Raw genomic sequence first — 17,527 nt, forward strand, 5'->3', positions numbered from 1 at the left:
TGTGTGTGTGTGTGTGTGTGTGTGTGGGCGGGTGTGGGTGAGGGGTGTGTGTGCGTGTGTCTGTATGTCTGAGAGAGAAATAGAAAAAGCGAGAGAATGAGAGTATCTTCTTACATTATGCAATCACAAAGGTAGCTTTGTACAAAAAAAGGATTTCCTTGCTCTCACTTATGCTTTCAAATTCTTCATGGCTAAACACAAACAAATACCAGAAAGTTGTATTTATAAATTAATACATTTTTTCTCTACAGCTGCCAGATTAATGTCCTGACAAAAAGAACTCAGGAAGTTCATAGTTGCCCTTTACAATGAGTGTTATAAGAGAAGCACTGTTAGCACAGAAGGTGTTAGCATGTTAGTAGCTGTATTGTTGATGTTCCAGCCTTTTCCTAACCCTCCTAATGTTTTTAGGTAACCTGAGAAAAGTTCAATGTTCTTTTCTCTCCCCTTCCCTTCCTGTTCTGTGTCATTGACTTGCAGGGCAAGTGATTTAGCAGGCCTGCACTTTCCTTCTTTCCTAAAGAGTTGATTGTCTACTTGTCCAGCACCATCTCTGTGTTCTGTTTCTTTCTGAATGTTTTAACTAGGTTAGCTGGGGAGTTCTCCTAAAGAGGAGACTCTGTTTCCTTATCCATGTGCCGCAGCACTGAAATGCTCTAATTGTTGTTGTTCATATTGCTATGTGTTTTTTTTTTTGTTCCAAAATCTTTTAGGTTGCTATCTTTGAAGTATAAGAAAACTATTTCTTGTTTGAGGTAAACTTCAGCTCTGAGCCTGAAATAATTTTGGGAATATTTAGTTTGTTTTCATGGATAAATTACCATCCTAAAACTGTGACAGATTTAACTTCTTGTACTTATTAGATATTAGATCAATTTGTGATATTGACTTGTTCAGATTTGAAAAAAGGGCCTTGTAGAGATGCAACAGTTGATAAAATCAGCCTTTCACTCTCCGTTTGGTCCAGTGGGAATTTTGCAGTGAGTCTGCTGTGGGGAGGAATTTGGCTGCTGTGGTGAACATGAATAGAGTTTGTCAGTTGCAGTTCCAGAGCCACACAGCTACACCCCTCCCCCATTTAACTGCCTACTGATCCTGTGAACTGTCAACATGAGCTCATCCATTGTAATCGTGAACAAACACACACCAAACTTAATATGTGTGTGATGTCTTTCCCATTAAGGAACTGGACATTTCAAACATTTTTACTGTTTATTTCTGGGATGAGAAAGACAGTACAGTATATGTATTCTAGCACAATTTGCAAAAACCTTGTTTTACTTGCAGGTATATAGCCCACAGTGCAACTACACACACACACAAACCCACACAGTATGTCTTTCTATATACATACAGACCCATAGAGTGCCATAAAACATATAATTACACAAGTTTGAGTAGATCTAATAAATTACTCTAATCCCTGTCTAAATAAAATTAATCCTGCCTCACAGTCTTCACTCACTTGATCAACAAATTAAGACTTGAAGCTCAAACATGAGTTATTAGCGACATTGTGTTAGATTTAGTCATAATACACATTTATATATGTGAATATAAATAAATAAAGCATACTGCTTACACACAATTGAACATTCCAACCGTTTAGTTATCTACCCGTAGTGTCTGAGATCACTAAGCAAGCCATGCTGCTGGAGCTGACAGTCCCATGGGGAGATTGCTTGGAAGAAGCCTTTAAGGAAAAGGTCTCCAGGTATGCAGGGCTGGTCAGTGACTGTAAAGTGGGCAGGTTGGAGAGCGAGGTGCTTCCCAGTTGAGGTTGGTTGCAGAGGTTTGGCGGCTCACTCTTTGGTCAGAGCCTTACAGTAGTGTCAGAGTGTTAGCAGCAGAGAGGGCCTCAAGATGACTGTGGCCTCTGAGAGGAGAACTGTGGAGCCAATGTAGCTAGTTAGCTAGTTAGCCAATCTGGACAGAAGCTGAGGACTGATCATCCCTGGATGGGTCACCATGTTTAGCTGACAGACTACAGGTCTCTATCGTAGGCCAAATTTGTATCATTTCTACATAAATATATCCGACTAGCCATACTAGTCGGTTCCAACTTCCTGTGTCTAACTCTTGTCATTGTTTCTTTTTTTCTGTTTCAGGATGGCAGTATGATGGGATAGATTTGAATATGGGTAAATGGGCAGGCATGCAAGTTCCTCTCCTCAGCCTGACTCTCCAACTCTTATTACTGATATCCAAGCCATCAGCCGGCTACAACCAGAACTCCCATGAAACTCAGGATGTGCCCAGTTTCAGCTTCACCCATTCCGTCTACCATGCAACAGTTTATGAAAACTCAGCAGCACGCACCTATGCCAACAGTAAAATTAAAATGGGCATTCACCTTACCAAAAGGTCCTGGGAAATCCGCTACAGAATTACCTCAGGAGACGACGAAGGGCTTTTCAAGGCAGAAGACTACGTGCTGGGGGACTTCTCTTTTTTGCGCATAAGGACCAAAGGGGGCAATGCAGCCATCTTAAACCGGGAGATTCAAGATAATTATGTATTGACAGTGAAAGCCTATGTCAAGGGAGAGTCTCTTCTTGAGGCCTGGACTAAAGTCAGCATTCAAGTGTTGGATATGAATGACCTCCGGCCCCTGTTTTCACCCACCACATACTCTGTGACCATAGCAGAGAGCACTCCTCTCAGGACTAGCATAGCGCAAGTTACTGCCACTGATGCAGATATTGGCTCCAATGGAGAATTTTACTTTTTTTTCAAGGACAAAATGGAACTGTTTGCAGTACACCCAACCAGTGGAGTGGTTTATCTTAGTGGAAAGCTTAATGTTGATGAACAGAACCGGTACGACTTAGAAATTATGGCGGTTGACCGTGGTATGAAGCTGTATGGAAATAATGGAGTTAGCAGCACAGCCAAACTTTTTGTCCACATAGAGCGTGTGAATGAGCATGCTCCAGTTATGACTGTGGTCACCCACGCCTCCTCTAGGCTGGAGAAGAATAGTCTGTATGCCCTTGTTAGTGTTGAAGACTTTGACGAAGGCTTAAACGGGGAAATTGATTCCGTTACTATTATGGATGGTGACCCTTCAGGACAGTTTTATATAGAAAGACGTGAAGAAGAGGAATTTGCAATTAAATCCACCGAAATGATAAACTGGGAAACTTTCCCATATGGCTGTAACTTAACCCTGCAGGCTAAAGACAGAGGGTTTCCTCCCCAGTTCTCTGATCCACAAGTTCTCCACATAATGTTTTCAAACCAGCAAACAACAGAAGCTAATTTTGAGCAAGAGTTCTATGTTGTTAGTCTCAATGAAGTTTCACCACCTGGCACAATTGTGGGGTTTTTTAAGATCAAACCGGAACCTGATGATGCAGAGTATATTCTGACACCCTCTGCAGATTCAACTTTTTTTAAAATTAATACCTTAACAGGTGTAATTTCCACTTCTCGCTGGTTGACCCATGTTTCCAAGGATATCTTTAGTCTTGAGGTGTTGGAGGTAGACAGCAATCTCAGAGCTAAAGTACAGGTAGCCATTGAAGATGCCAATGATAACACGCCCGAATTTTCCCAGTCCTTCTATGAGGTTTTTGTAAATGAAAGTGTACCAGCTGGGACCAACGTATTAACAGTTTCTGCAGTCGATGATGATAAAGGTGAAAATGGATACATTACATACAGTATTCATTGCCTTCAGCAACTACCCTTCAAAATTAACCAATTTTCTGGTGTCATAAGCAGCAACACAGATCTAGATTTCGAAGCCTCGCCAGAGGTATTTGTGTTTGTTGTTAGAGCTTCTGACTGGGGTTCACCCTACAGGCGAGAGAGTGAAGTCAATGTCACAATCCACTTACAAAATGTAAATGACAATAAGCCATTGTTTGAGAAAGTAGCATGCAAGGGTGTGATTTCTGTAGATTTCCCAGTAGATGAAGCAATTACCACAATGTCTGCAATTGACATAGATGAGTTAGAGTTAGTAAAATATAAGATCATTTCAGGAAATGAGCTGGGGCTCTTTGATCTCAACCCTGATTCAGGAGTTCTTGCACTGCGTAATTCCCTTTCAGCACTGGGCCCCAAGCATAGCATCTTCAGTTTAAAAATAACTTCCACAGATGGTGAAAACCTTTCAGATCCCATGTTTGTCAACATTTCAGTTGTACATGGAAAATCTCTTTACAAGCATTTTACATGTAAAGAAACCAGTGTAGCACAAAGGTTAGCTGAAAAGTTACTGACAAAATCCAAAGCTAGCACCAAATCTAAAACTGAGGAAGGTTTTATTGACCTGTTTTCTGTTAATCGACAAACACCCCAGTTCGACAAAGCTTTTCCCACCGACATCGCTGTGCAGGAAGACTTAAAGGTTGGCTCCAGTGTTTTCCAGGTGAATGCGTATGATGGTGATACAGGTTTCAATGGTCAGATTCTGTACTCTATTTCAGATGGAAACACTGACAGTTGTTTTAACATTGGCTTGCAGACTGGTCTAATAAGTGTTTTTCTACCTATGGACAGAGAAAAGAGAGATCACTATATCCTCAACCTAACCATTTTTGACCTTGGTCTCCCACAGAAAGCAACTTGGCGTTTGCTTACTGTTCACATTGTGGATGCAAACGATAATGCCCCTCAGTTTTTACAAGAAGGATATAGAATAGTAATTCCTGAAAACACTGCAATAGGCACAATTATTATCCAGGTCGAGGCAACCGACAAAGATCTTGGACTCAATGGTGAGATAGTTTACTCTCTCTTGACAAGCACCACACAGTTTGACATTAACTCCACTAATGGGATAGTTTATGTCACTGGCCAACTAGACCGAGAGTTGGTTCCAACCTATAACTTAAAGATTAAAGCTCGAGACAGTGCAGCAAAAGGGAGACACAAGTTTTCAGTCACCATTTTGAAAGTAATTTTAGAGGACGTGAATGACTGTCCTCCACTATTCATCCCCAGTGTTTACAAAGCCAGAGCTCTTGAGGATCTTCCTGTAGGGACTGTTATAGCCTGGATCGATACCCAGGACCCAGATGTGGGATTGGGAGGCCAGGTGCGGTACTCTCTGGTCAACGACCACAATGGATGGTTTGAATTAGATCGGAACAGTGGAGCCATTCGACTGACGAAGGAACTGGATTATGAGGTCCAGCAGTTCTACAACCTCACAGTGAAAGCCAAAGACAAGGGAAAACCTGTGTCTCTTCTGTCTGTCACCTTTGTGGAGTTGGAAGTAATCGATGTGAATGAAAACCTCTACGCTCCTTACTTTTCACACTTTGCCTTGACTGGAAGAATTGAAGAGAATGCCCCAATCGGAACTACATTACTCCAAGTTAGTGCTCAAGATGATGACGTTGGTAGAGATGGAGAGATCCACTATTCCATTCGGGATGGGAGCGGGCTTGGAAGATTTGCCATCGATGAGGAAACTGGTGAGTTTTCTTTTATGGTCAATGAGTTATCCAGCTTGTTAGCAGAAAAAAAACAGCATTTTTTCAGTTAAATTAGACAGTATCTTGTATTCCTAAAGTTTGTGTGGTTAAACTTAGGTATTTTTTTATCCTTTCAGCATGAGGTTTGAAAGATAATCTTAACAAGCAAAATTTCATGACATTTAAATTGTTTGACCAATGTGATCTTCTCTCTGAGAATCTTAAGCATAGAGCCAAAGTGGATAACAATGGCTCTATGCTTAGAGTTATTATCCATTTTCAAGACCAATCAGCGCCACGACCTTTAACGTTCCAGCTCAAGTCTAGATGTTGCTTCAATGTTTCCGTATAATATTGTGTCTAGATACTAAATGGAATGTTCTCCAGAGAGTCATGTTATGTTTGTTTTGGAAGTTAATTGTGCAGGATATTGTTGCATTCCCCTCTTTACATGGAGTGCAAAATGAATTCAAAGTTCCTTATGTGCTACATTTTTCTATTCATCTATTTAATCTTTATTTTCTAAGCACATTTAATATTTGAAGTTGGGTGGATTTTCTTTGATTGCACAAACTGTTTGCTGTGTCTTCTTCCTCAGGAGTGATCTACACCACAGACACATTGGATCGGGAAACCAAGGACTCTTATTGGCTGACGGTTTATGCCAGTGACCGTGGCGTTGTCCCCCAGTTCAGCACCACTGAGGTGTTCATTGAAGTGGACGATGTCAATGACAACGCCCCACTGACCTCCGAGCCTTTGTTTCGGTGCTCAGTACCAGAGAATTCTCCCCGAGACGTTTCTGTAATTCAAATCCACGCTCAGGATCCTGATGTCTCCCCGCCTTCTACTGCTGATTGGCTAAGCTATCGGATTGTTAGTGGAAACCCACAAAACTTCTTTACTATCAACTCTCGTACTGGTGAGTCATTTTCTGTTTCTCGGTCATGTATGTTGAGTCTGTGAGAGTTGCTGGCTCGAGCTGAAAAGGACTTTGAGTGGTAGGTATGACTTGAAAAGTGACATTTAGGTTTAATCTATTTACCATTTGTTAAAGTGTTTCATTGGTGGATTAAACATAATTGATGCAAAGACAAAGTCTCTGCTTGTCTGGCAGCACAAGAGGATGTTTGTTTGCCATGGTCTTGTCTAATTGGTTACTAAGGAAGGGTGTTGCCATGGAATTGGGTTTTAGGCCAAAGTCATGTGAAAGAAGAATTAGAATTGTTCCTTTGCCAAGATATATCAGTTCTCCAAAGCTTGTAAATCAGTTTGAGTGAATATTAGTTATTGTTTGTCAACTCAGCAGTCAACCACAGTCATTCATTCATATGCAGTCATCTGTACAAGTGAATCAGCTTGGCTGTAACAAGCACCAAGGAAACTTGACTGGGATACTGTAAAGTTTTCTGACAGTTGAAACACATCTTTGGGTTTTTCAGCCTGGTTCTTTTCCTCATATCAAATGTTTGATTTTAAAGACATTAATGAATAAATTTCTGTTCTTACACCAAGTAGTTATCAGGTTATTCATAGTGCCTGTGTTCTGCCCTATTAAAGCTCCCTCCAGACACAGACACTCCAGTTCTGTGTGTAGATGGTCAGCATTCATTCCTTACCATTTTTTAATCTTCCAGTTTTGACCTTGTTCTGTGCAACACATTTGCTCGTTCTACTGCTGGATTCTACATTTATCTCTGCTTTCTGTACACAAACCACAGAAAAGGATTCTCACCTTTGACCCCATCTCACCTCATGCCTCGTCACCTCACTATTTGCGTCTGTGTATCTGACCCTCACCTGCTTTCTTACCATGTCTCCACCCATCAGAGAAGATTTATCATTGGACGAATTGTGCATAGAAATCATCCTGGAAACTTTTCTGTGAAGACTCTATAGTCCAGTCAGACGTTGAGCAGCTGATTCATCATCCAAGAATTACTCCTGGACGTTTGTATGAGCAGTCTGTGACTCAGCCAGTTCCGGTTCTTAATAAATCCATTAAAACGTGGTCTGTACTTGGTTGAGTTATTGGGTTCTCTGTACCAGGCGTTACACTTATTAAATCTTGAAAATTAATCATGAAGGACTCCACCCATCCTGCACACAGACTGTTCCAGCGGCTTCCCTTGCTTGTCGCCATCGAGCTGTAAAGCGGCCCAAACCAGCTCTCTGTTCAAAGGGTTCGAACCTCCTGAGCCTGATCAGCCTGTCCCAAGCAGGTCAACCAGGGCTCTGTTAAAACTGGTGGAGGAGAATACGTCAACCTTTAAGTGCCTAGCATCCGAACACCGAACCCCGCTTCATCTGATGGCCCGGTCAGACTGAGTAACCTGCAGCCAAACCTCCCAGCCACTCTCGTTAACAGCAGCTTCTCCTCTTAAACAACCTACACTTGGAATTGGGCTGAATTGATTTAGAAATCTGGAAAAATTGACCTCTGGGATTTATTTTTATTTTCTTAGTCAAGAAAATAACCAATAGAAACCTCTGATAGTTCTGCTGAACACATCAACCAACCTTAAACACTATGAAGAACTCTTAAAGGTGACAATATTAATAATCAAATTTTCATAACTTCCAGTAAGACTTACATTGCTTTCATTTGCAGAGCTTAGCAGACATGGCACACAGTAAAAAATCCAGCAAAACAGGAAAAGTACATAAGTTGCAAAAATCATTGAGTTATGTTCCCTAAAACTGTAGCTGAGGGAACTTTTTGAATGAAATAAATTTGCAAGAGATAGAGCGAGAAAGCCTTTCCAGGGTTAATCCAATTTTCCCTGATGGGAAAATGTAGCCCCAAATATCGAATTAAGAAATTCCTCCACTTTTTCTGGACAAAACTTGTGAAAATTCTTGGCTCTAACATAACCCAGCGTAAAGCAGCAGTCTTGAGAATAAACCCAAATTCGGCTACCTTTGTACATCACATTAATTCCCAGTTATTGATGTCATTTATTTATTTATTTATTTATTTACTAAGCTTCCTGATCTGGGACCTGAGTCCAAATTCTGAACTATAAACATTCAAATGCGAAAATGCAAGCTAGTATGACAATAAAACCCTTGGATCCTTGAATTTAATAACTGCCTCTGTTTTCTTCCTCAGGACTGATCACTACAACCTCTCGGAAACTGGACCGTGAACAACAACCGGAGCACGCTTTAGAGGTGAGGAAATCTTTCCAAATTCGTATAAAAATTTCATCCAGCACCTCGTCTTTTGTTCTTGAAACCAGAGGTGATCACTGAGACGTGGAATTAATCATTTTGACATTCCATTCTGACATTTGTTATTTCAGTTAAGTACTATCAGAACTCTGGTACTCTATATGTTGCTCATATACAGCAGATTGATAAAATACTAAGACCTGTTATTTTGTTGCCCACTTTTACCACCCTATCAATCTTTATTTTGAAATCAGGAAAAGATGGGAAGAGTAGGAAAATACTTATGTCTGTATGTTGTCTTGAAATGAAGAGTAGGATGGTCTGAGCAGCCCAACTGTCTGTTTCTAATGTCAGTGAGTTAAACATTTGTGAGAATTCAAAGATTGCAGTTTACTAACAGATGCTGTCATCAGCAAGACCTATAAAGTCTGCGATGAAAACAGTAAAATACTGCTGCTCTTGCTTCTCTATGGACTGTAATTTTTAGTGGATCTGGTGTATAGATGATGAATTTGAGTAACTCTTTCTGCTCCTATAGGTGCTGATTTCAGACAGCAGTCCAAGTCCCAAGAGCAGCACGCTGTGGGTTATGGTTTCAGTCCTAGATGAAAATGACAACCGACCAACTTTTCATGATAAGGTCTACCAAGTCAGACTTCCGGAGAGAGAACGAAGAAAGAAGGCTGAGCCCATCTACCGGGTGTTTGCCTATGACCAGGACGACGGGCCCAACAGTGACCTCTCATACAGCCTTGTGGATGGCAATGAGGATGGAAAATTTTTCATAGACCCCAAAACAGCTGTGGTGTCATCTCGCAAGGCCTTCACTGCAGGAAGCTACGACATCTTGACTGTATGAGTTCATTTTTACCTCTTGTTTCATTCAGTTATTCTAACTCGGTTGCTTGGATGGTCCTATATTTTATTCTTACTTATTTTTGGCAGAAGACAAATGAGTATTCTACTTTCAGACATGCTGCCTTGACTTTCCGTAATTTAACGAATTGATATAAAAAGGTCTCATATTTATAACTGGAAAGACATTTTAAAACATAGCTGCAAATACTTTACCATTTTGTTACTCTGGAAACCAGTGGGGTTTATATTCCAAAAAATCAGCAGTTATAGAAGCTGCCTGATTTTTGAGTAATTCAAAAAATTTATTATTGCATACATTGTGATTAATATGATATGGAAAAATTTATTTATTAATGTCATTGAACTAGTATAATCACTAAAAGCTGATTCTAAACTTTTTATGAACTATTAAATTTAACAGTAACTAATTGTAGCCATTTTGTGCTTCTCCAGATTAAAGCATCAGACAATGGCCGTCCCCAGAAGTCTTCAACGGCTCGTCTGCATATTGAGTGGATTCGACGACCACCTCCTTCATCTCCACCATTGCTCTTTGATGAGCCATTCTATAATTTTACCGTCACAGAGAATGACAAGGTGGCTGAGATTGTGGGTGTGGTGTCTCTACAACAGAACCCAGTTCCAGTTTGGTTTGATATCACAGGTAAAGTTCCCATGTAGGTGAACAGACATAACCATATGTGCCATTCTGGCTTATAAATAGGACACTTTTTTTTCCCAAGTGCCAGATAAAAATTTCTGGCTAAATTAAAGTTGTCAACCTTTAGAAGACCGAATATCAAATAAAAATTATGTGCTTTTATTGTATCTTTTACTTTAAATAACAACAATTCAAATGCTTTAGTTTTGCTCATTGTTAACACTTTATAACGGAAAGTTATAAAGATCAATTTGTGTACAGAGACAATGCAGACATAAAGCGGTCGCAAATAATTATTTTAAGTCTATTGAACGATTCTGATGATTATCACAGTGACAAGATTTCAAATGTGTCTTCTCTTTCAGCAAACCTAAAGTAAAGAGTAACAAAATATCATAACTAATGAAATTTATTTTCATAAATGGTCATATACTAAACACTGATTTCCCTCCAGAATTTCAATTTTTCGGTTTAATAATAACCCTTGTTGGACGAGCAAGACATCCTTGTAGAAATCCTATTTGCAGTGCCGTTTAAAAGTGTCATTGTTTTTTCAAGCACAAAACAATACAAATAAAGTTCCCACAACTGCCTTGAAAAATGGAGGTCACTGATGTCAGCCAACAAAGTTCCAAATAGAACTGTAACCAATTAAATCGCGAAGCTTTATGCCACTTCTCTGTCACTAGTCGTCAAGGGATTGTTGGACACCAGTGCCTACCTGCTTAAGACTATCCAGACTCTTCAGGTGTTGTTGGACAATAGTGGAATGACCTAATAAGTGCTAACAGAATAGGGAGATCCCAGTATGTCTCCAAGAAACTTCTAAAGACCCAGTTCCTCAGAAAGCATCTCCTAACCCAGCACCTACCCTGTGGTCTCCTCTCCTTTGCTTCTCTATCTCTTTCTGAACTTTCCTCTGTGTCTGCACTCTGTTTCTATACTCTCACCTCAGACACAACCTGGTCTTCCTTCTCAGTAGATTATTAGCTTTGATATTACTTGAATTGTTATATCCCCATTGGTTTGTCACTTCAGATAAAAGCATCTGCCAAATTCAGATACAGAAACACAACTTAAATTTGAAATGGCCCACAGGGGGCGCTCCGTCCCAGGCTCCTAAGCCTAAGAGCATTGTACCAGCTCACAGGCATATAGTGATGCAACCATGCTGTGAGTCTATTTATCTGTTAATAGTACTGGTTCACAACTGAAGAATCCACAGCTTCACATCAGTGGGTGTTGTGCATATTTGCTATGAATTAACTAATGCTGTCTCTGTCCTCTTTTTCCTGTTTTCTTCAAAAATGTATTTTCTTCCTGTCTTACCCTTTCTCTTTTTTTCTGCCTTTGATACTTCATGCCTGGAAGGTGCCAGGCCTATTCGTGAGATGTTCTATATCTTGCAGAGCGCTTGTTTCAAGACCTGTTCCTCAGAAGGTATTTTATTTACACTTTTCATTTTGGCACAGTGCTATCAGAAGAAATCCCTTTATTTTGTCGCCTTTATAAAAACAAACATTTTTACTTGGTCATACCCACAGTCTACCCTTCTTTTTATTTCCTGCCACTGCTTTTTTTTATGTGCAAAATCAACAACAAAGCTCTGGTTGAGTGGTTTAATTTGTTTAAATTTCCCATTACTCTCTTTTTATCTGCTTCCATGGCTACAAGCCTCTGTTACCTCATTACAACTCCAGTTGCAGACCCTTCATTAGCAGCAGCAATAGATTTTTCATAGAATGCAACTGTCCATGTTATAGTATTCAGATGTATCTTCACTAGCACACTCAAATGGTACATTACCTGCTGATTTGATTATCAAACTAATGGCACAGTTTGTCAAAATGAAAATGTTCCTCTCCACTCCAGATTAAATGTAGAAACCACCTCCTAGAAATGGATGCTACTATAGGTCATTACCTAGGTCAGCTTCTTAGTTCAATTGTATGTATACCTCAACATACTGTGTTGGTTTAAAGAAAATTCAATATGAAATTAAATCTAAATTATGAGTGGACAGGAAAATCCATGCATTATCTTCCACTTAATCCAGGATCCAGTTGTGGGTTCAAGAGCCTAAGCAAAGAAGCCCAGACTTCCTCCTCCCCAGCCACATGGACCAGCTGCTCCAGAGGAATCCCACTGTGTTTCCGGACCAGCTGAGAATTATAGTCTCTTCCGTGTCTCCTGGGTTTTCCTCTGGGTCGCCTTCTGGTGGAATGTTTCCTGAACACCTCACCAGGAGAGTCTCCAGGAGGAATCTTAACCAGATGCCAGAGACACCTGGAAAGTCAAGACTCCCTGCAAAAGTAGTTGATTTCAGCCTCTTGTATCCACAATTTCTTTTGGTCTCCACCCAGAGTTCTTAACCATAGATGAGGGTAGGAACGTAGACTGACCAGTGAATCAAGGCCTTTGCCTTGTGGCTCTGCTCTCTCTTTACCATGACAAACTGTCGTTGGTGAACACAACCCTGAGATCCTTAAACTCTTCCACTTGGGGCAGAGCCTTGACCCTGACCCTGAAAAGGCCCTTTACTCTTTTCCAGCTTAAGATCATGGTCTTGAATTTGGAGGTGCTGATTTTTATCCTGGCCGTGAACATATCTTCTTAACAGTGTGGCTGTGGCTGGAAATTCTGCCCATAAAGGTTATGAACAAAACTGGTAACAAAGGGAAACCTTGGTGTAAATCAACTCTTACGGGAAACATGTCTGACTTGCTTCTGGTATTGCGGGCCAAGCTTTGACACCACTCATACAAGGACCCAACGGCGCATATCAAGGGTCTGAAGAACCCCACAAAACTCCCCACATCTTTTAGGTTGCACTTTGTCTGATGCCTCACCTAGAACCTGTTTGTCATGAATGACAACACTACCAGTGGCAGAAACCCCCTGACAACTGGTAGGATCATTGGGACACTTAATCCACTCTGCCACCATAAGTTGGCAGCCCATGGAGAAGTGAAGAGGAAGATAGTTGGCTAAAGATCTAATTGCTAAAGCCATTCATGATGCATGGGAAGTATCAGAATATATTCATCTGTAAGTGTCATTAAATAAATGATCTGTCTGAAGTCTTTAAAGGTCTTTCTCTCTGAAGGGTAATATCTGGCTCCATGCCTAAGCTTCTTTAAAAAAGAGAGGAGTACATCAGGAAAATATAATTATTCTCAGATTTACAATACTAATACAATTGGAGAGTGGTTGATCAAATAACCACAAAGACTCAATAATGGAACGATTACACATGTATAATGATTAATTAACTTACAAGACATAAATATAAATGTTACGACTTAAAGTGAATTCTCAAAAGGATTGGATAATGACTGTTCTGGTTTTCTTTAGCTGATAAAATGTTTATCTTGTTAAACAGTCTTCTCTGTAAAGGCAACTTATGGTTAATCACTATAATTTAGATTTCTTAAATACCTGATTTAATGCTGGGAATGTTTGGAAAAGTAATATTGAATTCATCAGAGCCCATGGAGAATCTTGACATAGTGTTTAGTTTGTATAATTGTTTGGCCCAGCATCAAGGTTGTTGCTGAAGGGAGGCACCGGATGTTTTCACCTCAGCACTGGTGTTGAATGGTTGGCACTCTCTTTTTCATGTTTCTTGGGTCATCTCATGAAATGACTCAAAGCTGATTTCCCCTATGTTGAAAATATTCCTGACAGTTTTCTTATACAGTTGAAACTTGTCTGAAGTTAAACCAGAGAAAACTTCTCTGGTTTCAGGTCAGTCAGAATCACCCAAATGATGTCTGAAGCCACAATAATGAGAGAAAATTTGTCAGACAATAATTTATTGACATATTCAAAATCAGAAGCATGACTATTATCTCATTAACTCCTCCTTTATTATTGGTAAATATTTCTCAAAATATATTAAAACCATGCATAAGAAAAAATGCTGCTTTATGGATCAACCAGATTTGGGCCTGACACATTTTATTCACGACGCTTTGGTGAATTTTGCTGTACACCAGGCTACATTTGTTCATTTAATTATGACATGTTTATTTTCAGAAAAACTTTGTATGACTCACACTGCATACCTTCTGTTTCCAACTCTTGTTTGGGGGCAGGTGGGAACAGCGACAGTGTGTTCGACGTGGAGAGGACAGCAGCTACCATCATCATCGCAAAGCCCCTGGATGCTGAGCAGCGTTCCTTCTACAACCTGACAGTGCTAGCCACAGACGGCACCAGCACTGCATATGTACAGGTGACCTCTTGCTACGACCTTCTGTCTTTCTTGTTGTAACGTTTAGTATTTATTGAATCTGTTTTCCAGGTTCTTCATGAAACATCTCTGCTGTGTTTTAGCGAGATGCTCACTAACACACAGTGAGCATCTCACTTGAAAGATTTCATCCTCCATCTTTCAAGTACTCACTTTATGCTCATTTAGCCTTAAAGCATATTAACACTGCTGGTGGACCTGCTGCAGCTTGCTTGTTAGTTTAAAGTAGCATAATGAAAGCCAAGCACAGATTGGCATTGGCAGCAGGAGCTCACATACTAGAAAGTTTGATTTGTGGACAGAGAACCGGTGGCTGGTGGAGACCAGGGAGGTAGACTAAATGAAAAAAAGAAATCAATACAAGGAAATAACATAAGCCAAAAGTCTAGACAACAGGAGGTATGACAGGACAGCTGTTTGTGAAATTGAGCCCATTAAAAACTAAAATGGCACATTTCAGTTAATACTGCCTTTCTTTTGTTTTTTTAACTAATTCCTTTTTCTCTTATCAATGTCTCTATGTTCCAGGTTTACATTACTGTTCTAGACAGTAATGATAATGATCCCGTCTTCTCACAACGAGTCTACGAGGTTATTATTTCGGAGGATACACCACCCAACACTGAAGTGGTCCAGATGCTGGCATCAGACCGTGACGAGCATCACCAGCTCACCTATTCTCTCCACAGCTCCATAGACTCTAGAAGCATGCGTCTGTTCCACATCCACCCCACGCTGGGGACAGTCTACACTGCTCAGAGGCTGGACCACGAGGCCTGTGCCCAGCACATTTTGACTGTCATTGTACGTATACTCTGCATAAGAATAAGCCAATCCTTTGATCCTAGCTCTTTTAATTAAGGTCTTGCCATTCAAGGACTATTTTAGAGCTTAAATATTTTCTTAACTGACCACATTGCTAAAAACTTTGACTCAATATCCTTAAAGGGCTGTTTCATTAAAATATTATTTCTTTATTATTACTTTGACCATTAAAACATAACTGAATCACAGCAAATCCTAAAGAAAACAGTGTGCTGGTTAGATGCTGGTTACAAAAAATATTTTTTCTAAGTTGTCTGTGTTTTTCAGCTGATTTATAACTATTTTGCACCACTGAATCCAAAGATGACATCCATTTTTCTCAATCTGGTCAGGTTTATATTCTAATCTGATTTAGAGAAATCCGATCTTCTGACTAAATTTATTACATTTTTTGACATTATTAGTTAATTTTCGTTAATATTTCTCATCCAAAAAATATTTTAGGGGAAAACATTTTTTTTCTAATAGAGTGTATTACTTAAATGTTACAAACTTGGATTTCTGTAAATTGAATAATAAACACTGATAAGGGTAAGTAAATGTGAATTGAACACCATGTCTCCATCTCTTTCCTGTCCTGATGGAATCTCTCCTCCTGCTCATCACTCATTGATCTCAGATTCTCAGGAAACCGATCCAGATGTGAGAACAAGTCATGCATTTTGATGCTCATGTTGCTCTATAGTTCAGAAAGTTGATCTGATGGAGCAAAACCAATGTGATTTTTGGATTCAGCTCATCAACATGACCATAACAGAAAAATCTGTTTCTGTTTTGGTTCTGTTCAATAGATTGCTTAGCAGTGTTTTGTTCATTTGTTTTTGTGTTAATTAAAAATGAAAAGTTTGGATAAAATATTACACAAAATTTAAGATCCCTGCTGGTACAGAAAAATACATAAAAATAGACAAGTACAAATTTTCTCATAAGAACACTAAATGCAAAAGAATTTATTAGCATTCAAAACATTCATATTTGCCAAGTTAAGCTAAAATTTGAGGCTATATATTATAATAAATTAACATTTGTTTGGGGAACTGAAAGCTTTGGCAGTTGAGTCAAAAGAGCCAAAATTCCCATCACTAATTTTCACCATCTAAGATCTTTGTCTGTCAAAACACCCAGAAAGCCTGAAAATAATGAATTAAACATAAGGAATTGAATGTACAACAGTTTTTTAGGACTAAATTTAATAAATTTAGATGTATATGTGTTGAAATTTCTGCCCAGTGCAGTAGTTATAAGCACTGTTGCTATGCAGCCAGATCTTTTGTACAAATCCTGACTTAGGCTTTCTGTGGGTACTCCAGCTTCTTTCCAAAATCTGAAATCATAACTCTTAGGTTCACTGACTACTGATCTCGTTTCTTTTTCTTTGTTCTGAAGATACTCTTTATTTAACTTCAAAATGGTTGACTTTGCTGCATTACAGTACAGACCAAAAGTTTGGACACAACTGTGTGTCCAAACTGTGTGTCTCATTGAATTCAATGAGAAGGTGTGTCCAAACTTTTGGTCTGAACTGTATGTCACATTCTGCATGCTGGACATGTAAGTTTGTTCCACATGCATTTTTTCACAAAACTGAGATTGCCCTGTGCTGCCAGTTTGTCTGTCACAATTATCAGCGTACTGCCTGTACGTCTTCCACTGTAACTCCTGAAATGGCTCTGCTATTTTCACAGCTCTGCTCAGCTGAATACATAATGCCAGCGCCACATTTTTCACTCTCTGCAACCTCCCTCATGGTTGTTAATTTCACTCTCAGGTTCATATAATTTGTCGGACTCAGGCAAACGTTGTGGACAAACCTTGAGTCAGAGAGCATGGGGTCTTGCTGTGACATGGTAGCCTCTTCCAGCACAAACTGGTTTACTGAGAAGGCAACTTTCTAATTGCACCTGGTGGCTCTTACTTTTATTTAGGTGTATCAGAGTAAAGGGTGCTGAGTACATACCTACACTATAATTTAATTTAGCACCACAACAGCTTACTGGTGTAAGCTGTTGTGGGTGCTATAATATACAGATTGCTAACGATGACCACATCTAGGTATTTATTCTCTTTTACTTTTGTCTCTCCAGGTCAAGGACCAAGAGTTCCCATACAGAAAAAATCTTGCTCGTGTACTGATAGAGGTGGAAGATACAAATGATCATGCACCCTTTTTTACCAGTGCACTCTACGAAGGCTTAGTTTATGAATCAGCCGCAGTGGGATCAGCTGTAGTTCAGGTCACCGCTCTGGACAAAGACAAAGGCAAGAATGCTGAATTGCACTACTCCATTGAAGCAGGTAAGCTACTGTAGTTCCTGAAAACCATGT

General features: G+C 39.7%; 1 protein-coding gene across 8 annotated transcripts in view; it reads left to right on the plus strand.

The window, feature by feature from the left end:
- The window catches only part of fat3a (FAT atypical cadherin 3a), a 71,834-nt gene that overhangs the window by 11,663 nt on the left and 42,644 nt on the right, over positions 1-17,527 (plus strand). For 5 of the 8 annotated variants that reach the window (XM_028045060.1, XM_028045061.1, XM_028045063.1 and 2 more), the window contains exons 2-10: positions 2,109-5,429; positions 6,028-6,351; positions 8,542-8,603; positions 9,142-9,456; positions 9,915-10,125; positions 11,494-11,562; positions 14,220-14,359; positions 14,906-15,181; positions 17,287-17,497. In XM_028045060.1, coding sequence (XP_027900861.1) covers positions 2,138-5,429; positions 6,028-6,351; positions 8,542-8,603; positions 9,142-9,456; positions 9,915-10,125; positions 11,494-11,562; positions 14,220-14,359; positions 14,906-15,181; positions 17,287-17,497 — 4,900 coding nt within the window. In that variant the 5' untranslated portion in view covers positions 2,109-2,137. The remainder of the gene's footprint in view (positions 1-2,108; positions 5,430-6,027; positions 6,352-8,541; positions 8,604-9,141; positions 9,457-9,914; positions 10,126-11,493; positions 11,563-14,219; positions 14,360-14,905; positions 15,182-17,286; positions 17,498-17,527) is intronic. The other 3 variants (XM_028045062.1, XM_028045067.1, XM_028045066.1) reach the window with 1 other exon arrangement.

Source organism: Xiphophorus couchianus, chromosome 18 (genome assembly GCF_001444195.1).
Source record: "Xiphophorus couchianus chromosome 18, X_couchianus-1.0, whole genome shotgun sequence".
Taxonomy (NCBI): domain Eukaryota; kingdom Metazoa; phylum Chordata; class Actinopteri; order Cyprinodontiformes; family Poeciliidae; genus Xiphophorus; species Xiphophorus couchianus.